At 53.8% G+C, this 21908-nt stretch overlaps 2 protein-coding genes across 12 annotated transcripts in view; one reads left to right on the top strand and one right to left on the bottom strand.

The window, feature by feature from the left end:
* Positions 1-16582, top strand: part of CDH23 (cadherin related 23) — a 419472-nt gene extending 402890 nt beyond the window's left edge. For 5 of the 8 annotated variants that reach the window (XM_025397731.1, XM_025397732.1, XM_025397734.1 and 2 more), the window contains 18 exons: positions 986-1105; positions 3258-3435; positions 3569-3780; positions 6191-6382; positions 6553-6666; positions 7733-7862; positions 7972-8223; positions 8302-8463; positions 10246-10502; positions 10879-10976; positions 11720-11840; positions 11916-11995; positions 12124-12164; positions 12368-12428; positions 12882-13011; positions 13170-13292; positions 13646-13750; positions 15596-16582. In XM_025397731.1, the coding sequence (XP_025253516.1) occupies positions 986-1105; positions 3258-3435; positions 3569-3780; positions 6191-6382; positions 6553-6666; positions 7733-7862; positions 7972-8223; positions 8302-8463; positions 10246-10502; positions 10879-10976; positions 11720-11840; positions 11916-11995; positions 12124-12164; positions 12368-12428; positions 12882-13011; positions 13170-13292; positions 13646-13750; positions 15596-15922 (2703 nt within the window). In that variant the 3' untranslated portion in view covers positions 15923-16582. The remainder of the gene's footprint in view (positions 1-985; positions 1106-3257; positions 3436-3568; positions 3781-6190; positions 6383-6552; positions 6667-7732; positions 7863-7971; positions 8224-8301; positions 8464-10245; positions 10503-10878; positions 10977-11719; positions 11841-11915; positions 11996-12123; positions 12165-12367; positions 12429-12881; positions 13012-13169; positions 13293-13645; positions 13751-15595) is intronic. The other 3 variants (XM_025397736.1, XM_025397735.1, XM_025397738.1) reach the window with 1 other exon arrangement.
* Positions 16583-16934: 352 nt separating this feature from the next.
* Positions 16935-21908, bottom strand: part of PSAP (prosaposin) — a 34940-nt gene continuing 29966 nt past the window's right edge. For 3 of the 4 annotated variants that reach the window (XM_025397740.1, XM_025397741.1, XM_025397742.1), the window contains 6 exons: positions 20868-20963; positions 20344-20530; positions 20095-20252; positions 19668-19748; positions 19251-19358; positions 16935-18108 (listed from right to left, as the gene is read on the bottom strand). In XM_025397740.1, the coding sequence (XP_025253525.1) occupies positions 18073-18108; positions 19251-19358; positions 19668-19748; positions 20095-20252; positions 20344-20530; positions 20868-20963 (666 nt within the window). In that variant the 3' untranslated portion in view covers positions 16935-18072. The remainder of the gene's footprint in view (positions 18109-19250; positions 19359-19667; positions 19749-20094; positions 20253-20343; positions 20531-20867; positions 20964-21908) is intronic. The other variant, XM_025397743.1, reaches the window with a different exon arrangement.

The following is a 21908-nucleotide window of genomic DNA, read 5'->3' as shown; positions in this document are numbered from 1 at the left end:
CCTGGAATCTAGAAGTGGGAAGGACCCAGGGTCAGAGACTGAACAGCCACCAAAAGTATTGCAGTGATCCCTCTGGGTCTTGTCACCTGGACATCTGCAGCCCCAGAGGTTCTTTAGCCAAGTCAGCAAACCCTGTTCTCAGAGTCCCAGACATTTGTCAGACTGCAGCCTTTCTGTCCCAACAGATGTTGAAGGAAGTGGCCAAGTCTTTAGGAATGAGCTCTTTATGGGACTTCTGAGATGTGTCCTTTGCACACTAAAAATGCATGATTGAAGTCCATGGGGCTACTTTTTGAGATAGTCAGAAAAGAGGCATGGGAAGCACTGCAGAAAGTGGGCACAGTGTCTGAGCACCTACTGTATACATGGCCCTATACTCAGTGCTGGGGAAGGGAGGATGCCCCCAAGGGTGCCTCCCACATGCTTCCTTGAATCTCAGACCTGTGGAAGAGCTGAAATTCAGGAGAAAAGATGGGTGATGATTTCAAATGTCTGCTAATTGGTTCAAAGCTGTTATTTTCAGTATAGAGAGAGAGCCCTGTGGCCTAGGGCTCGTTAGTCAGGCAGGGCCTTCCCCAGTTGCTGGGGCTGGAACTGGACTTTCCCTTCCACTGCCCTGCTCTGCCTACATCGTCTGGCACTCTGCCCTTTCAGCAGTGTTCACTCCTTCCTGCTTGGTATGAGCCATCAGACATGGCTCCAGGCCTGGCATTAAGACAATTGAACATTTATGGGGTACCTACTATATGCTATTTCCTTGTCAGGCAGGGAGCTGCAGGCTGGGCTGGTCACCCCATCCCCAGGTAGGCTGGGGTAGTGAGAGCAAGAAGAGCCACTAGAATGGGAGCTTCCTGGGGGCAGGAGTTATTGTCTCTTTTGTTCAATGTCAAATCTCCAGACCCCATAACAGCATCTGGCCATACTAGGTGCTCAATAAATATCTTTTGAATGATTGAAGGACCTAAAGCCACCCTCTCCCTACTAGGGTGACATCTATGTGCTGTCTTCTCTGGACCGGGAGAAGAAGGACCACTATATCCTGACTGCCTTGGCCAAAGACAACCCTGGGGATGTAGCCAGCAACCGTCGTGAAAATTCAGTGCAGGTGAGGGGAGCTAACCTGGGCCAGGGACAACAGGGACTGGGGTTGTGGAGGCAACAAGCAAAGCCTCTAGTGAGTGGACTGCTACAGATTGGGAGCAGAGCCACCCAGTCCCCTTTGAGACACAGTGACAGGAGAAGGCAAGAGGGTGACTGGATGGGTTGTAACCCATGACTGTGGCCTAGGAAGACAGGGACCCTCTGGGAGAAATCTTTGCCAAACTGCTATTTGGCAAAATATTTTGGCAAATAGGCAGCTAAACATACCTGGGTATAACCCAAATAATGCTTGGGGCTCCACATGGCCCAGTATCACCATAGTGTCCCATTGAAAGAAACACAGTCCAGAAACCAAACATAATTATGAAGGAATCATGTTTATTTATGTCTCTCTCTTTCTTCTTATTTTTTTTTTTTTTTTTTTTTTTTTGAGATGGAGTTTCGCTCTTGTTGCCCAGGGTAGAGTGCAATGGCGCGATCTGGCTCACCACAACCTCCACCTCCCGATTCAAGCAATTTTCTTGCCTCAGCCTCCTGAGTAGCTGGGATTACAGGCATGCGCCACCACACCTGGCTAATTTTGTATTTTTAGTAGAGACAGGGTTTCTCCATGTTGGTCAGACTGGTCTCGAACTCCTGACCTCAGGTGATTCACCCGCCTCAGCCTCCCAAAGTGCTGGGATTATAGACTTGAGCCACGGAGTCTGGCCTAGTTATGTCTCTTAAAGAATACTAATGAGGGCTCCAAGTCACAACCCCATTCCCATTCCAGTGTCCACACAGCTGTTCTGAGGCCAGCATCTCACCCTCTCGGCTCTCAATCCCCTTTTCTCTGCAGAGTCCCAGGCCTCAAGGTTTTGCTTCCTCTTTCTCTCTCCTCCCTTCTTTTGCCTTTGGCAGACCTATCTTTCTGTACGTAGTACTCACTTCTCCCTCACAATAAACTCATCATCTGAAGGAAACTCTCTTGAAAGGTCGGGGGTGTGAACAGCTGAATGGGCCAAGACCACTTCTTTTTGGCAGGTAGAGGGGGCTGGGAACACACGCACACATCCGAACCTCATCCCTGTCACTTATGCATGTGCTGTGTTGGGAAAAGCACAGTATTTGGGGTCAGAAGACTCAAGTTCCATGAGCTGAGCACACTACCTTTGTCAGTTAACCTCTCTGAGCCTGTGTTGTCAAATCTGCAAAGGAGGGTACAGATGTGCAACTGGGGACATGAGGTGGTTTGAAAGTGCTTTGTGCACTGAAAGGAGATCTTTAAAGTCACTGCTGTTGGCCGGAGTATGGTGGCTCATGCCTGTAATCCCAGCATTTTGGGAGGGTGAGGCGAGGGGATCACCTGAGGTTAGGCGTTCAAGACCAGCCTGGCCAACATGGTGAAAACCCGTCTCTACTAGAAATATAAAAATTAGCCAGGCGTGGTGGTGCATACCTGTAATCCCAGCTACTTGGGAGGCTGAGGCAGGAGAATCGCTTGAACCCAGGAGGTGGAGGTTGCAGTGAGCTGAGATCGCACCATTGTGCTCCAGCCTGGGTGACAAGAGCAAAACTCCATCGAAAAAAAAAAAAATGAAGTCACTGCTATGAAGGGCTCTGATAAGGATGCAGTTCAGGCAGGTCCCAGCAACCAGGGAACAAAGGCCCCATGGTTTGCTGTGTCCATAAGACCTGCCCTAGACTGGGAGGTCAGCTAGGGAAGCCAAGTCTCAGGCCAGACACAAATCCCAGTCAAGAGAAGCCTTGGGGAGTGGAGGAATGCCACCAAACCAGCACTAAGGGACAGAGATTAGAGCCAGATTTATAGGACCACTGTGGGGAGTAGCAAGGAACAAAAGTAGGAGGTGTGAGGGGATAAGGGGTTTCTGCTTCAGGGCCCAGGTGCAGATTACCTGTTAACCACTGTTCTAGTTGTTGAGTGTTTATTGAGCTAGGCACTGTGCCAAGGATCTAGGATTGTGCAGCCAAAGAAACTGAGGCTCAGGGGGTTAAATAAGTTGCTTCAAATCAGACTCCAACACATTAGAAGACATTACCTCCCTCCCAGGCTGGTACCTGTCCTTCCTCTATCTGGGCTTACTCCTGCATGACCAGGTCCCCTGTGGCAGCCCCATCCTGCTCCTCACCTTTAGCTTTGACCTCCCTCCACTCAGGTGGTGATCCAAGTGCTGGATGTCAATGACTGTCGGCCACAGTTCTCCAAGCCCCAGTTCAGCACAAGTGTGTATGAGAATGAGCCAGCGGGCACCTCGGTCATCACCATGATGGCCACTGACCAGGATGAAGGTCCCAATGGAGAGTTGACCTACTCACTCGAGGGCCCTGGCGTGGGTATGTGGCCTTCCTTGGACACCCGTGATGCCTTGGGGGATGGGAGGGGCAGGCCTGCCACCCCAGGCCAGGAGTAGAGGGAAGGGTGGGAAGGACGTCTCAACCAGAGCTACTCTCCTGCCCCCACTGCCAGAGGCCTTCCATGTGGACATGGACTCGGGCCTGGTGACCACACAGCGGCCACTGCAGTCCTACGAGAGGTTCAATCTGACCGTGGTGGCCACAGATGGCGGAGAGCCCCCACTCTGGGGCACCACCATGCTCCTGGTGGAGGTCATCGACGTCAACGACAACCGCCCTGTCTTTGTGCGCCCACCCAACGGCACCATCCTCCACATCAGAGAGGTACTCCTGCCCCCAGGGCCTCCTGCCCACCAGTATTTCCTTCTTCCAGCTGTGGCCTAGAAGAGTGGAAGCACTCTACTCTAAAGGTGGGGAAACTTGGCTTCAGGAAATTAGCTCCAGGAAAAAAAAAAAAAACTTTTTTAATTAAAAAAAGTTTATTAAGGTGGGGAAACTGAGGCCAGAGAAGGAAGCAGACCTGTCCAGTGCCACACAGGGTGGTATTGAACAGTGGTTAGTATATGGGCTGTGCTAGTTAAAGATCTTTGGTTCGGCTGGGCGCAGTGGCTCACGCCTGTAATCCCAGCACTTTGGGAGGCCGAGGCAGGTGGATCATTTGAGGTCAGGAGTTCGAGACCAGCCTGGCCAACATAACGAAACCCCATCTCTACTAAAAATGCAAATAAATAAATAAATAAATAAATAAATAAATAAATAAATACATGCATGCTGGGCATGGTGGTGCATGCCTATAATCTCAACTGCTCAGGAGGCTGAGGCAGCAGAATCGCTTGAACCCGGGAAATGGAGGTTGCAGTGAGCCGAGATTGCACCACTGCATTCCAGCCTGGGCAACAGAGTGAGACTCTATCCAAAAAAAAAAAATTTAGTTGAAGTCTAACTCTATCGCTTATCAGCCCAATGACTTTGAGCAAGTGACTTCTGTAAGTCTATTTTCTGTAAGTCTATTTTTTCCTCTGCAAAACAGGACTAATAATAAGTAAGTACCCCATCTCTTGATCCTAGATGTCTACCAAAAAGGACAGGCTCCTCCACAACCCACTTCCCCCATACTTGTCTCAGAATAAACACACACGCCCCTTCCGTCTTTCCGTTGTTCCTGCTGATACAGTGTGGAGACAGCCTAGGAGCTGAGAATGAGCATCAAAATAAGAAACAAGGGGAAGTGGCGAGGTTCTGGAATCTCTCCAGTTCTTCCACTTCTCAGTCTAAATTGCCACATAAAGATAGAGGAAGTACTCCTTTGTCTTCTGCTCTCCCCGTTTCTTCTAAGTACACAGGCCCAAAATGCTCCTTAGTGGCACCATCAGAGTATCTCCCACTTGTTCTTTGTCCCCCAAACTCCACCCAGGCTCCACATCTCAGAATGTCCGTGCTAAGTCCATCGTGTCACTCTGTCTCCTCTTTGAGGTCCTGTGGGATAAAAGTCTCCCAGGGCTAAGCTCAAAGAAGCATTGTGCCTTTACCATGTGCTTTGCTTTTTTACCTTGTGTCTAGTGTCTCTTCAGCAGTGATAGAGCAGTCCGTCCTCTTTGGTGTGCCCACTAGGGAGCTCAGAGTGGTCAGCTCATCTCGAGTGACCCTGCAGGGACTTAGGGCTTATACCTTGCTTCCCACCCCTCAGCTTTCATCTTCCTGCCAACCAATTTTTTTCTTTACCCTAGTTTTTTAACTTGATCAATCTTGTTATAATTTATGTATTTTTGTCCCCTGCATCAAATCTCTTTTGTGGAATGAGGCAGGGTATAAATTAATAATAATCTAGTCCTTTTTCACACCAAAGGCCCCATTTATGAAGACTCCCTTCAAAGGCTTTGCATTTGGAAAGACTTACGTCTCCTGAACAATCAGCATGTATTATGTGTATGTCGTCCTACTTTTTATTAGACGTAACTGCCATTTGGAACTTCCAGTTGTCATGATCTGTGAGATAAACAACGAAACCACGCTGAGCTGATCATTTTTCAGCTAAAAGCAAAGAAACATGCCCTTTCTTTTGCCCTGGGCAGCCTTGTCGTGGGTCAATGTATGATTTCAATGATGTTTTCAAGATCTTGGGCTTAGCTCAAAGGCGTTCAGGAGACAGGCTCAGGGGAGTGAGGTGGCATGTCCAGGTTCCGGGCAGGTTAGTTACAAACCAGACCCTGGTGGCCAACCCCTATCCTATCCACCATGTCACCCTGCCTGTGTCCCCCACCCCCATTTTCAGGTACCCCATTGGATGGATGTTGTTGTTTGGGGACACCCAGAATTCCTGTGTTTGGGGTAGCAGAGAGAGCAAGACTGATACAGGACAAAGGCTGGCTGTGGCCTCAGCGCTTGGATCCCCTCTGTCCCCTAAACCTCAGCATGCAATGAATGGGACTAGAAGGGCGGAGTCAGCTCCTGGGAAGATGGTCACCCTGGGAAGGCTTGAAGCATGTGGTTCCCAGGCTGGACTGTCAGTGCACAGTGGCCTTAGCTTGGGTTGGGGAGGAAAGAAGAGGGACAACAGCTAGCAGAAGCCCAGAATCCAGGAGAATCCAGCCGAGCAGGAAGGTGCTCCTGGTGGGTGCCGTAAGCTGTTGAGGACATTCTGCTACCGTAGGAGAAAGAGCGAGGGCTCCCTCAGGGCCTGGGAGCTGAGATTCTCTCAGGGGTCCAGGAGCCTTCCTCCCCACACTTCCCACAGGAGATCCCGCTGCGCTCCAACGTGTATGAGGTCTACGCCACGGACAAGGATGAGGGCCTCAACGGCGCCGTGCGCTACAGCTTCCTGAAGACGGCGGGCAACCGGGACTGGGAGTTCTTCACCATCGACCCAATCAGCGGCCTCATCCAGACTGCGCAGCGCCTGGACCGCGAGACGCAGGCGGTGTACAGCGTAAGGGCGGGGCCCGGTGCGAGGGGCGGGGCCTGGGGCGGGGCTTTCTTCTGGGCGCTAGTCCTGCTCCTCGCCTCCTGGAAAGTCTCTAGGGGACCTGGCCACCGGGAAGTCCCCAAGCCAACCCCCTCTCCCAGTCTTTTCCTCTGACTGCACTCTTCCGCTCCTAGCTCATCTTGGTGGCCAGCGACCTGGGCCAGCCGGTGCCATACGAGACTATGCAGCCGCTGCAGGTGGCCCTGGAGGACATTGATGACAACGAACCCCTCTTCGTGAGGCCTCCAGTGAGCTCGCCCACCTCCTGCGCTGGTCACACCTACACAGGGACTCACCTGCCTGCAAGCACACACGCGCACACACTTTCCTATATACACTGTGCCAGAATACACATTTGGCTAGACACGGAAACATCTGTCTGCATGCACTTCATGCAAGAACAACTATTTATTGAGCAGCAGTGTTACACTATATTGAGCTATATTGAGCGATGGAAAAAAAAAAAAAAGGCAGACCAAAATGCCTGACTTATGGAGCTGATAGCCTTGTCTTTGCCTACACACACACACACACACACACACACACACACACACACACACACACAAAGCATGAAAATCAGCTCTGATTTTGTTTTGTTTTGTTTTGTTTTTGAGACAGAATCTTGCTTTGTTGCCCAGGCTGGAGTGCAGTGGCATGATCTTGACTCACTGCAACCTCCACCTCCCGGGTTCAAGTGATTCTTCTGCCTCGGCCTCCCAAGTAGCTAGGATTACAGGCGCCCGCCACCATGCCCAGCTAATTTTTGTATTTTTGGTAGAGATGGGTTTTTGCCATGTTGGCCAGCCTGGTCTAGAACTCCTGACCTCAAGTGATCCACCTGCCTCAGCCTCCCAAAATGCTGGGATAACAGGCGTGAGCCACTACGCCCCGCCCAGCTCTGATGTATTGATATGGGGCTGACATGAAATCTGACAGCAGGGCTGAGGGCCCCTCCTGTGGACTCCAACTCTCTGACATGATTGTTTTTTCTTCTTATGTGCACATGGGATGCGATGTTGCTTGGAGACTGTTGAGTGTGAGTGCATACACATGCATGTGCATATAAGAGTAACGTGTGTGCTCCTCTCATTTAAGCACTCATTTGGGTTCTGGGCAACACTCCGTGAGGGCAGAGCTTAGGTCCCCAGGCCATGCTTTGCTCCCTTGAGGTTACAATGCTTCTACTCACCCTATAAGGCCTGGACAGTAAATTCCCTCAGGACATGCATAGTCACTGCCCAGGGCCCTGAAACAGGGACTGGAAGCTTAGGCCTTCCCTTGGCACCCTGTGAGGACATCCCCCTCCCTCCGCAGAAAGGCAGCCCCCAGTACCAGCTGCTGACAGTGCCTGAGCACTCACCACGCGGCACCCTCGTGGGCAATGTGACGGGCGCAGTGGATGCAGATGAGGGCCTCAACGCGATCGTGTACTACTTCATCGCAGGTGGGGCCGGACAGAGCTAGTGCCCTGATTATCCTGGGGCTAGAGATGACCCACATATGCCCTGCCCCTGGCCCTACCCCCTCACCCTGTGCCATGGTCCCACCCTCAGTCGGCAACGAAGAGAAGAACTTCCATCTGCAGCCCGACGGGCGTCTGCTGGTGCTGCGGGACCTGGACCGGGAGCGAGAAGCCATCTTCTCCTTCATAGTCAAGGCCTCCAGCAATCGCAGCTGGACACCTCCCCGTGGACCCTCCCCAACCCTCGACCTGGTTGCTGACCTCACACTGCAGGAGGTGCGCGTTGTGCTAGAGGACATCAACGACCAGCCGCCACGCTTCACCAAGGCTGAGTACACTGCAGGTGCAGGGACTGGAGCCTGGGCATGAGGTGTGGGGTGGCCCCTGCTCTGCAACTTACACCACCTGCCTGTTCCTGCAGGGGTGGCCACCGACGCCAAGGTGGGCTCAGAGTTGATCCAGGTTCTGGCCCTGGATGCAGACATTGGCAACAACAGCCTTGTCTTCTACAGCATTCTGGCCATCCACTACTTCCGGGCCCTTGCCAACGACTCTGAAGATGTGGGCCAGGTCTTCACCATGGGTAGGGGCCTGGCAGCACATGAGTGGCCTCTAGCCACGACCTCTCAGTCACTGCATGGAATGTCATCTGGGGGGAGATGGGGTCTGGGGGAGCACCACAGGATATGGGTGACCCCCCAGCCAGCCACGCCAATCCTGTTCATCCATCTATTCAGCAGTCCTTTCTCCAGTGTATCCGCCTATCCACCTCTTCATCTACCCACCAGCCCCTTCTTTTCATTCTCTCTTCTTTTCAACTCATCTGTCCATTACTTATCCATCCATCCATCTATCCTTCCATCCATCTGTCCATCCCTCCTTTTATCCTTCCATCCATCTGTCCGTCTGTCCTTCCATCCATCTTTTCTTCCTTCCATCTGTCAATCCATCCTGCTTTCATTCATCTCTCCATCTACCCATCTTCCCATCCTCCTTCCCATAATATTTGCCTGTTTTTCCAGTTGTGCACCTCGCCCTCCCCTATGTCAGGCATTGTGTTAGGACTGGGGCTCCAGGATTCAAAGCACACACTTATACCTATGGATGTGCATGTTTGTTTGTTTGTTTGTATATTGACCTGTGTAGATGGCTGAGACTCCCTGGGTCAGGCTCTAGGAGATGCCCCTCTGGGTGTCCCATTACCTTACTCCCAGTCCCAACCCCTTCCCCTTTGTTCTCCATCTAAAGACGACTCCTCTGTATGCCTCATCTGTGGCCTGGCATTCAAGGCTCACTAGATCTTCCTCCTAATCCCTCTTTCTGTTCTACAGTCACCTGCTATCCTTAAAGGCCCTGTGCCCAGCCTAGCTAAGTTGCTTAGCATCCCCTCAGCCTGCTCTCTTCCATCCTCCCCTGGCCTTTGACCCCTCTGCCTTCGTTGCCTGGAATGCCATTTTGGCCTCTTTGCCTTCAGATGTCCATCCCCCTTCTTCAAGGTCTAGTTCATGTGCCACCTCATCCAGTTACACAAGCAGACACCATCCCTTTGTCCTCTGAGCTCTCACTGCTCTTATTTTATAAATCAAGGCACAGAGAGGCTCAGTAGTTTGCTTGAGGTCACACAGCTAGAAAGTGACAAATTTTGAGCCCAATCTCTTGTCTTTTAAGAGAAGACTATGCTGTACCACCTGATGATCTCTCTTCTATGGGCTTTGTTGTTGTTTTCTTTTTTTTTTTTTTTTTTTTTTCGGCGATAGAGTCTCACTCTGTTTGTTGCCCAGGCTGGAGTACAGTGGCACAATCTCAGCTCACTGCAGCCTCTGCCTCCTGGGTTCAAGTGATTCTCCTGCCTCAGCCTAACAAGTAGCTGGGATTACGTGCACACACCACCATGCCTGGCTAGATTTTGTATTTTTAGTAGAGATGGGGTTTCATCATGTTGGCCAAGCTGGTCTCAAACTCCTGGCCTCAAGTGATCCTCCCGCCTCAGCCTCCCACAGGCGTGAGCCACCACACCCAGGCTTGTTTGTGGAATTCTGAGGTACATGTGTTCGAAAGAGAGAGGAGAGACAGACAGACACTAAGGGGGCTCAGAAATGGTCCTTTGCACCCTAGGATGGGACAACAGAGTCACAAACTTGTCATCTGCCTTCCCCTATCTTGATAACCTGCTGAGACCTGAGCCACTGCCACTTCAGATGGGCATCATTCCCACTTGCCTGTCACCTTTGCTCCCGGCTGCACCCTGTGGGCATTTGTGCTGCCTCCCCTAGATGTGCCCACCTACCCCAGGGCTCATGCCCCTTCCTGGGGATTCAGGGGCACTGAGTCTCTGAGCTGTGCCCCACCTTCGGGCTTCCTGCAGGGAGCGTGGACGGCATTCTGCGCACCTTCGACCTCTTCATGGCCTATAGCCCCGGCTACTTTGTGGTGGACATTGTGGCCCGAGACCTGGCAGGCCACAATGACACGGCCATCATCGGCATCTACATCCTGAGGGACGACCAGCGCGTCAAGATCGTCATTAACGAGATCCCCGACCGTGTGCGCAGCTTCGAGGAGGAGTTCATTCACCTGCTCTCCAACATCACTGGTGCCATTGTCAATACTGACGATGTACAGGTGCCTCATGGACCTACCTGGGGCCGGGGCAGTGGAGGGAGACGGGGAGGCCAGCCACAAGGAGAGACAGGGCTTTGTGCAAAGGCCAGGGTGTGAAAGGCAGTATAGGCCCCACTTACTCATTTCCTAGCAGTGCGGCTTTGATAAAGTTCTCCCAGGTCTCTGGGCCTCAGTTTCCTCCTCCATAAAATGGGGTCAATAATAAATAGTACCTGGCCAAGTGTGGGTGAAGTGCTTGGCCCATGCCTGGCCCTCAGCAAACATTCAGAGGGCTCTATTCACAGGGAAGGGCAGAAGGGGCTCCTAGAAGAGGCCTGCCCATCCCTGTGGCCCCCTGCTATGGTGGCCACACCCTACAATACCCCTTCCCATCCAGTTCCATGTGGACAAGAAGGGCCGGGTGAACTTTGCACAGACAGAGCTGCTCATCCACGTGGTGAACCGTGATACCAACCGTATCCTGGATGTGGACCGGTGAGTGGGGGCCTGTGTTTGGACTGTCAGCCTGTCTGTCAGCATGCCTCCCTGCCCTGGAGTAGGGGAGAGACTCACCAAAGGAGACACAGACCACACCATCAAGCCCACTGTGTGGGGCCACCTCCCAGAGGGGGCGGGGCTAGGAGACAGAGCAGAGTTTGGGAGTATGAGCAACTCTGTCCCTCGGAGCCTCCCTCTCCCCATCTGTAACATGGGAGTATTCAGGCCGTGCGCAGTGGCTTACACCTGTAACCCCAGCCCTTTGGGAGGCCAAGCCAGGTGGATCACCTGAGGTCAGGAGCTCAAGACCAGCCTGACCAACATGGGGAAACCCCATCTCTACTAAAAATACAAGTATTAGCCAGAGTGGTGGCGCACACCTGTAATCCCAGCTACTCAGGAGGCTGAGGCAGGAAAATCACTTGAACCTTGGAGGCGGAGTTTGCAGTGAGCCGAGATCATGCCACTGCACTCCAGCCTGGGCAACAGAGCGAGACTCCAATCTCTAAATAAATAAATAAATAAATAAATATGGGAGTATTCATCCACTGTGAAGATGGAACAGGATCCTACATGAAGGTTCGAGGAACCTTGTAAAACACAAAGCTGTTGCGGCCGGTAGTCCTCAATCTTGCAAGGCTTGGCGTTGATGAACTTTGGGGGCTTGAGGCAGGAGCAGAGCAGACTGTCATGAGGGGAATGGCTGAGGAGGAGAGCTGAGACCCCTGCCCCTCACCCAGGGTGATCCAGATGATCGATGAGAACAAGGAGCAGCTGCGGAATCTTTTCCGGAACTACAACGTCCTGGACGTGCAGCCTGCCATCTCTGTCCGGCTGCCGGATGACATGTCTGCCCTGCAGGTACCCAGCGACCCCGCCCCACAGCCCTAGCCGCCCTCCCCACTGCCCAGGCTCACCCTGGTCCTGCTCCCGCAGATGGCGATCATTGTCCTGGCCATCCTCCTGTTCCTGGCTGCCATGCTCTTCGTCCTCATGAACTGGTACTACAGGACCGTGTGAGTGTCCCCCACCCCTGCCCTCAGGGGGCCAGCCACCTTTTCCCGGATGGCCATGAGGCAGGCAGGGCCTGAGACGTCAGCTTGGCCCCAGCCCACCTCACCAGCCCCTCTCTGCTTCTCTCCAGACACAAGAGGAAACTCAAGGCCATTGTGGCTGGCTCAGCTGGTAAGTGAGGGCCGTGGTGGGGGCACAGGTGAGAAGGCAGCAGGCTGGGGACCTGGAGTGTCCACCAGGGCCTCACAAGGCTGGCTCAGGCCCTTCACTGGGCCCAGGACCACGCCCCACACCCCACCCTCCCTCACCCCGCAACACCACCCCTAACCCTGGCTATGCCCCTCCCCTCCATGCCCCAACCCTTCTCCCTGCAGGGAATCGCGGCTTCATCGATATCATGGACATGCCTAACACCAACAAGTACTCCTTTGATGGGTGAGTGGGGTAGTGGCCCTGCCCAGTCCCCTGCGGGGAGTCCTGCTAGGACCCAGCTGGGGAGATCTGCAGTCTCCCAGCACTGGGGCTACTGAAACCCAGGCTGTGGCGCCCCCTGGTGGGTGGGCCACCCTCCCTCCATCCTCAGAAACCGTGTGGCTGAGAGGGGCTCTCTACCCCAGTGGGCCTCAAGTTCCAGGGGGTGCAGACTTTGGGCAGTGGGTGCAGGGTGAAGCCTCTGCACCAAAGGCAATCCAGACTGACATGCAGTCCTGGTTCTAGCAGGATCCCAGGGTGGGAGCATGCACCACAGGTGCCAGGGCCTCACACCCCCAAGTCAGTGAAAGGCACTACATGGCCAGGGAAATGGGCAGGATGTGGGGCGAGGCTGGAAGGGCACCTGTCTACTCGAGTCTTCCCTCCCTCCCCACTCTTTTCCCTCCCCAACTGCAGAGCCAACCCTGTGTGGCTGGATCCCTTCTGTCGGAACCTAGAACTGGCCACCCAGGCAGAGCATGAGGATGACCTACCGGAGAACCTGAGTGAGATCGCCGACCTGTGGAACAGCCCCACGCGCACCCACGTGAGCCAGAGGCGGTCAGGCATCACAAGGGGCAGGAGTGGAGGGGCTGGGTCTTTGTGATCTCTGGCCAAGGAGCTGGATTCTTTAAGCGGTAGCCCCCTCCCTTGTGCATGTGTGTGGGGTCTGCCTCTGCTCCAGCTAACGTCCTCTCTCCCCAGGGAACTTTTGGGCGTGAGCCAGCAGCCGTCAAGCCTGATGATGACCGATACCTGCGGGCTGCCATCCAGGAGTATGACAACATTGCCAAGCTGGGCCAGATCATTCGTGAGGGGCCTATCAAGGTGAGCCCTCCCCACAGGCTCCATACCCAGTTCCCTGGCTGAGGTTGGACCCCACTCCAGAGAACACAGGGCGGTGGAGACCTCCAGGCTCAGCTAGACCCACCCTCCACTGGGGCAAGAACACCAGGGCTGATGGGGGGCTGCTCCAACCTGCAGTGGCCTTAAGGGCAGAGCTCAGGAATGAGTCCATGTGTGTCTGGACTGGCCACCGTTTCCAGGCTCTGCTGCTCATCCTCTGCCCTAGGATCACCAGGATCAGATTTCTGTGTACCCTTGACTCCCAGAGGGAGTGGGCGAGGGGCGGGGCAGGCAGGGAAGGGCCTTGGTGGGGGTTAACCCTTTCCCTCTCCCAGGGCTCGCTGCTGAAGGTGGTCCTGGAGGATTACCTGCGGCTCAAAAAGCTCTTTGCACAGCGGATGGTGCAAAAAGCCTCCTCCTGCCACTCCTCCATCTCTGAGGTAGCCAGCTGGGTGGCCGGGAGCTGTGTGCTGTGCCCCAGCCTGGGGATGCTCTCTCTTGCTGTCCTGCTGTCCTTCTCTATGTCCCTGGAGCTCTGCAGCCCGGACCAAAGACAGGAAAGGGTGGGGGCCAGGAAGTCAGACAGCAGGCTCTGCTTTCTGGGCTCTTGGGGGCTTTCACAGGAATGGGGTAGGCTCTAAGGCAGTCTTTCTCAGATTAGAGAAGGACCTCAAGAACATACCTTTGGGGGTGATGTCACTTTAAGAAACTCCGCAAGGCGCGATGGCTCATGCCTATAATCCCAGCACTTTGGGAGGCCGAGGTGGGTGGATCATGAGGTCAGGAGTTCGAGACCAGCGTGGCCAACATGGCGAAACCCCATCTCTACTAAAAATACAAAAAATTAGCCAGGCGTGGTGGTGGACGCCTGTAATCCCAGCTACTCAGGAGGTGGAGGCAGGAGAATTGCTGGAACCCAGGATGCCGAGGTTGCAGTGAACGAAGACCATGCCACTGCACTCCACTGGGTGACAGAGTGAGACTCTGTCTCAAAAAAAAAGGAAAGAAAAGAAACTGGCCATCGGGGTCAAATAGGCCTACATATGTTTGCCTGTAGTGATTATGTCAACACTTACAAAAGTCAGGCTTTACCTAAAAATGAATTTCCAGCTGGGCCCACATTCTCAACAGGAATAAGCTAGTCGAATAGCCTCATGCAGGACAAGAGTGACAGTTTCAAGTCTCTACCCCACCTATTTATCCTCTGCAGCTTGTCCTGTTGACATTTTCTGCCTGGACACAATTAGAGGTGATCTGCTTGAGGCCAATTTGGCAACAAACCCAGACACCACAGTTGCATCCCAGGATTTTTATAGAGCACCAAAGTTAATATATAAAATTAAAGATTCTCGGCCGGGCACGGTGGCTCACGCTTATAATCCCAGCACCTTAGGAGGCCAAGGCGGGCAGATTACGAGGTCAGGAGATCGAGACAATTCTGGCTAACACAGTGAAATTTAATCTCTACTAAAGAATACAAAAAATTAGCCGGGCGTAGTGGCGAGCGCCTATAGTCCCAGCTACTCGGGAGGCTGAGGCAGGAGAATCGCGTGAACCCAGGAGGCGGAGGTTGCAGTGAGCTGAGATTGCACCACTGCACTCCAGCCTTGGCGACAGAGCAAGACTCTGTCTCAAAAAAAAAAAAAAATTAAAGGTTCTCATCCAGGTGTGGTGGCACACGCCCGTAGTCCAGCTACTCAAGAAACTGAAATGGGAGGATCACTTGAGCCCATGAGTTCGAGGCTGCAGTGAGCTTTATGTTGCTGCATTAGCATGGGCAACAGAGAGAAACACTGTCTCTAAATAAATAAAGACCAGGTGCGGTGGCTCACACCTGTAATCCCAGCACTTTGGGAGGCCAAGGCAGGTGGATCATCTGAGATCAGGAGTTCCAGACCAGCCTGGCCAACATGGCGTGCCTGTAATCCCACCTACTCGGGAGGCCGAGGCAGGAGAATTACTTGAAGTCAGCAGGTGGAGGTTAGAGTGAGCCGAAATCACACCACTGCACTCCAGCCTAGGTGGCAGAGCGAGACTCCGTCTCCACACACACACACACACACACACACAGATTTTCACAAGAAGCCGATCCTCCTGAGAACCACTCTGCAGCACCTTAAGCATTCATTGTTCCCCTTCGCACGCAGTTTGAGAAACAGAGTCTGACAGGCCTGCTGAGGTAGGAGCCCAGGGTTCAGCCACATAGTCAGTAGGTCTCTGGGGCCATCCACCTGCTCACCCTTTTGGCATGGCCCTGAGCATATGGGGGTCCCGGCCTCTTGCAGCTGATCCAGACTGAGCTGGACGAGGAGCCACGGGATCACAGCCCAGGGCAGGGTAGCCTGCGCTTCCGCCACAAGCCACCAGTGGAGCTCAAGGGGCCCGATGGGATCCACGTGGTGCACGGCAGCACGGGTACGCTGCTGGCCACCGACCTCAACAGCCTGCCCGAGGATGACCAGAAGGGCCTGGGTCGCTCGCTGGAGACGCTGACCGCTGCTGAGGCCACTGCCTTCGAGCGCAACGCCCGCACAGAATCCGCCAAATCCACACCCCTGCACAAACTTCGCGATGTGATCATGGAGAGCCCCCTGGAGATCACAGAGCTGTGACTAGACAGGGAAGCCTCGTGGGTGTAAGCAGCACCTGTCCACTGCCCCCTCCCAGGGAGCAACGGCAGGGACAGGGCCGGTCGGGGAGCTCCTCCCAAGGCCGGGCCTGGGGGACAACCTTGGCTTGGCCCTGGCAGCCTGCATCAGCTGCTCAGATCCCACTTTTGCCAGATGCTCATTCAGCATCTGACCTCTACCTTCATAAGATCTGTTATTTTTATAAGAAAACCAAACAAAAATGCTAAGCGTCTAAGGACAAGGTAAGGAGGGTCACTGGGGCCCAGAAGTCTGGGGAACAGCTCGGCTCAAGCTGAGCTGAAAGAGGCCGAACAGGCCCTCCTCCCTCCGGGCTCCACCCTGCAAGCACTATCCCCTCCGGCTGAGCAGGCGCAAGGGAGGCCCGGCGTGGGCATCCCCTGCTGGCCGGACACCCGACTCCAGTCCAAGTCCCGCTACATTTCCACCACATTCCTGCTGGATGTCCAGGTGGAGGTGGCATCCCCACACGGACAAGGTCAATGTCAATGAACAAGCATTCTCTCCATTTCACTGGCTTCCCAAATGTGCCCAGCTTATAAAGAGAAGTGACTGATGTTCCCTTGGGTTTTGAATGTGGAGTGTTCGTGTGTACTCCTTTTTTAAATTAAGTTATTCCCTCAATAGTTTCCCCTTGGTTTTGTGTAACTGGCACTCACTACAAGTTTCTGGAATGGTTTGTTTAAAAAGCAAGGCAACTCTCAAGGAACTGGCACCGTGCTCTGACTCTGGCCTCTAGGGAGCAGGGACAGGGGCGGATGAAGGGCAGAGCCGTCCTTCAGGTGCACCCGACCTACTGCTCGCCCTGAGTCTTGGGGAGGACCAGGTGGGATTTTTCCTTTATCCACTTTGCTTTCATTCTCTGGCCAAGAGGGGTCATGGGAGTGCTGGGCCCCAAAGGTGTCATGGGCTCAGAGCTCATGAGAGAGGAACACACTCTTCCAGCTAAAGAGTCACAGAAACTCAGGCCCAGATTTGGCTAACAGAATTTTATTGTTAAATCACAGAAACTTTAGTGCAAAACAAAACTCACAAAGTCCATTTAATAGCAACTGCGTATCCTGCTGGCTTTGCTTGCTGTCTCCTGGCAACCAGAAGTAGACAGAAGCGTGGGTGCCCAAGTGGGCTGCAGACAGCATCCAACCCACACCCCAGCGTGCAACCCACACCCAGCAGACCCCTCAGCATGCCGCCCTCTAACAGGAGCCACAGGCCTAGGAACTCGCCATCCATATTTATTTGAAAAGAAAGGTCAAAAGGAGCCTCTATGAGACGGGGGAGGGGTGCAGGCTGCAGCAGCACCTCAGCAGCCAGGGACACGTAGGCAACACGAGCAGGCACAGCGCGGCCACCACTGTCCACACGCTCACACAAGCCAGGCCCGCGGGGCCTTTGGAGAGCTAGCAGGTTACATTCAGGCAGATGGCCCCCTTCCCACCCAAACCCACAGAACCCCAAACAAGGCATCACCAGGAAAGACACGGGAAAGCCAAATCACAGTTGAACCAGGGACAGAGAAACCGTGGCCCCACTGGGGTCCCAAGCCACCAACAGCTGCTTCCAAAATCCCTGTGCTATTACAGCGGGAATTAAATCATTTAAAAAGCCTGATTATTCCGGGCTTCTAATCTTTCATATAAAACTGCCTTTGTTTTGCTGCTTTGTACAGCTGAGAGGCCCAGGAAAGGGGAGAGGGTCCCTGACCAGGGCAGGAGGCCACCTCAGAAGCCCAGGCCCACCAGTGCCCAAGCACATGTCAGGGCTCAGAACAAGGCCCCAGCCAAGAGGGTTGATGGCCTCCAGTGAAGAAGCTGTGGCTCATGCCAGCAGAGCTCTCTCCTCCTCCAGCAGGTGCCATGCGAGGGCGGGCTAAAAGACCTCCAGTGCATCAACATCCATCTAGCAGAGAGAAAAGGGCCACTGAAGCAGCTATGTCTGCCAGGGGCTAGGGGCTCCCTTGCAGACAGCAATGCTACAACAAAGGACACAGAAATGGGGGAGGTGAGGGAGCCCTATTTTTATAACAAAGTCAAATAGATCTGTGCGTTCATTCTCCCAGACACACAAGTAGAAAAAAACTAATGCTGCGGTTTCTCCAAGCTGGAATATTCCTCCTAGTTCCACACGTGGCGTTTGCAATGCTCGACAGCCTGGTAGGAGACAGGAAACTGAGTTTAGTCTTCAGATGACAAACTCCATTCCCGGCCCATTGGTGTATCAGATATCACCCCCAAATGGGACCTGTTCTCTTGTCCTAGGTCAGTTAGACAGCACCAGATGCTGAAGACCCAGGACAGGATCTCACTTAAAAGCAGGGAACACATGGCCATCAGAGTGTTGGGAACTTCTAAGACACGAGTCCAGAGCAGCAGGCGCCTGCAGTAGTCTGCAGATGAGTACCCATGCAGGCAGGGCTCAGGGCCCTTCGTCTGCCTACACCCGGCACCCAGCGTCCTGCGAGCAGCCTGCAAGCTAATTCCCAGGCAGAACCTCCTCGCCTCAGTTAGGCTACACACCAGCTCGGGTCTTGAGAAGCGGGCCCACATTTCCCCAGGACAGCAGCAGAACCAGCCGTGGGGTGGGGCTGGTGGTGGAGATGGGCTGGAGCCTAGCTGGAGGAAAGAGCTGGACATGGCCAGAATGGGGGCCCCCTGCCCCTCCCTGCAGTGGTCCAAGATGACACAACCGCCACTGACATGGTCACAAGGAAGTCCGGTGAGGAAGGAAAAGTTGCGCAAAGCAACATTAAGTAACAGGCCGGACCAAACATCCCCACCCAGGGAAGCAGCATAAGTCATCCAACTGGTGGCTGCCAGGCCAGGCCAGGCCAGGGCCACGGTGCCCTAGGGCTGCTGGGTAGGGGCCAGCTCTCAGGGCTTTGAGTTAAGAGACTCAGGCCTGGCTTCAGCAAGGGCAAACATGTTCCGGGGAACAGGACCTGGGCAAAGGTCTGGGCAATGAATCCCACAGACTTTGTGCAATCCTTGGAGTGACCTTGTACAAGTCTGACACTGTCACAAGGGAAATGAAGACAAGAGCAACAAAGCAGAAGCAAAAAATTCCACCCCCACCAAAAAAAAAAATCCACCCCACCCTTCACTACAAGAGTAGAGTTCACCCTGTCTTTTCTGGGGGACCATGAGTAAGCCTAACCACCTCTCTGAGCCTCCGTTTTCTGACAACATAAAAGCAGGGTGGAGAGTTGATCACTGGGTTCCCGTTAAAGCAGGATTCTCCCGCAGGCTACCCCAGGGCAAGACAGGCTGGTGGCGCTGGCTGCTGGGCTACTCACATTGCACTGGGCTGCCGTCTCTGTGTTCTGGCACCAGTAGCTTGGGCCCCATACACACTTCTCAGTTCCCAGCAAGGGCTTATAGGCTGACGGGCAGGCTCCAATTTTCTATACGGTGAGAAAAGGAAAAAAGAAAGGGGGTTAGAATGAGAGCTGCCCAATGTATCCCTTTCAAAACTAAGAAAACAGTTTCCAGAACGAGCTAGAATCAGAGCTCCACCACGCTCTTTCAGAACATCAGGGTTGCTGAGGAAAGCGATGGGGCTTGGGGGACTGGCTCCCTACCTTCTTGGCTCTCCCACAGCGGAAGCCAGAGACTCCACCCCACGGCCAAGTCTCGGAGCAACCCTCCCGGGTCTCTGCAGCCCCCCAGGTTACAGCTGCCCGAGAGGACCCACACCACCCAGTGAGGCTCACCAAGCACACGAACGAAGGATCCATCACCTCCACCAGGATCTCGATCAGCACGGGCTCGTACTCTGCCACAAACTGATCACACTGTAAAGGAAAGCGGGGACACAGGTCCAGCTCTGGGGGTGTCCGAGCACAGTGGGGCACAAAAGGCCAGGCAGCCCTGGATACACTCTTCCCTGAGAGCCCCTGGCATTCCCAGCCCACTGGGTCCTGGGGCCTCCCTTCCCAGACACCCTATCTGGCCTCTCTACTTCAGGTTGCTTCCCCCAGTGGCTCATCTTAAGCTAACAAATCACCTCCAAGTAAAACTTCATTGGACTCCATGCCCGGAGGCAGAAACAGCTGGTTTTCCATCAAAATGTACCCCAGCCTTGGCATACTTCATCAGGTTCCGTCATGCCGGCCTACCGCAGCCCAGCCCGAGGCATACCTGCTTCTGGTAAGGGTCAGGCAGGAAGCTGCAGCCTTTCTCAAGAGCAGCCAGGATCTCCTGCTTGGTGCTGTTTTTCTCCAGGTTACGATCCAAATAACCCACCAGCTTCTTGCACACTTCGCAGAAGCCACCGTCCTTCGGCTGAGTCACATGAACTACACAAGAGGGCAGCGGGCTCAATGCTGGCAGGGCCCTCCCAGACCCAAGAGGGGCACCATCCTCTCCCGCCCCACACCCAGTGCTCACCGGTCAGCGCAGGCAGCCGCGTGCCAGAGCAGAGGCGCAGCATGCTGCACACCAGCTCAGGGCTGACCTCCTGCAGCAGGATGGACAGGATTGAGCTGCCGTACGTGTCCACCACCTCCTGGCACTCTTCCGACAGGGACTTCGGCAGCTTCGAGCATATTTTGTCAAAAGTGTCGAGTATTTCTTTCTGAAACACAGGAGAGGATCGTGTGAGAAGACGGGAGGCTGGGCAAGGGTTGGGGAGATTCTGAAAATACTAACATGACCAGGAAACGAGTCAATGGTGGGTGCCGTTTCCACCCCCAGAAAACTACCAAACCACAAAGCAGGGCAACGGTGTCTACCTCCCCTGAACCCTGCCAGCCTAGAGGTCCCACTGGTGAGGACTGCCTTCCACGAGATGGGGACATGGCTGTACACATGCCAAGCCTGGGCCAAGCCCTCTCTCCTATGGGACTTTCCCACTGGGACATTCAGGCTCAGGGGGCAGAAGAGGGCCTCTCTCTGCCAGGAGGACAGCATACCTCAGTCTTGTTGTTGTCAATCAGCTTGGTCACCTCCTTCACCAGGAATTCACACACCTCACAGTAAACATCAGACTTTGCTGGGACCTCGTGCTTCTGTGGGAAGAGTAGAAGGAGAGTACTTTAATGCTGGGACTCACAGCCCTTGGTCTTGCTCCCCTAAAGGAAAGGGGCTGCAGACACCAGGGTGGGTTAGCACATAAAGGGCCACTGCCTACTGAATTCCAAATGATGTGTGGCTTGTAACATCCAAGTTAATTCCTTATTTTTATATGGTGGGAGACCCACCTGCCTCCTTCCCCAATCTTCTATCAACACCACCTCCCCCTAACCCCACCAAAACAAAACCCAGGAATTCACGGTTCAGGAGCTAGAAAGTCCCCTGTCCACCCCAAAGAGCTGTCCTGATGATGTTTCAGTTACAAACATTTCATCACTCAGGGTTCATTTTGGGGAGGATGAAGGACCAAAAGCAAAGGGAGGGGCTCACTATCAGTCCACTATCTAGAAGGCAGCATGGTGAACACATTTCAGGTCTGCTCGTGTGTCTGCCATGTCTCATTAGCACTTGAGAATGCTCTTCTAGAACCCACCTTTAAAAAGGCAATACTGTCACAGAAGATGTTCTGTGGCAGTGGAAATGTTCTCTATCCCTGCTGCCCACTACAGGCTCCAGCTACCTGTGCACTGAGCACCTGCAATGTGTCTCATTTTGCTCCATGGTATTTCATTGAAATTTAAGTAGTCACATGTGGTTGGAACACGAGCTATAACTCTTCAGTTTCTCTGGCTGCATCTTGGTCAGCGGGCTGGAGCCGAGGAGCAGCCCATGGAGAAGAAGGCAGGAAGCAGTGCTTCCTGGATTCCAGCTGACACTTCGGCCTGGCCCCTGGGCCACACACTCTGCACATGCAGAGAGAAGATGGCAGAGAGAGACAAACAGCTGGCAGTCAAGTGCCGTGGGATGTTCTAGAACAAGAAGCATGTACATGTGCCATGTGTTAAGGCATCACACAGCCCGGGCCTTGAAGAACTAGGATG

Source organism: Theropithecus gelada, chromosome 9, assembly GCF_003255815.1.
Source record: "Theropithecus gelada isolate Dixy chromosome 9, Tgel_1.0, whole genome shotgun sequence".
Lineage (NCBI taxonomy): Eukaryota > Metazoa > Chordata > Mammalia > Primates > Cercopithecidae > Theropithecus > Theropithecus gelada.
Note: the sequence above shows the minus strand (reverse complement) of the source record. Positions and strands in the feature narration are given on the sequence as shown.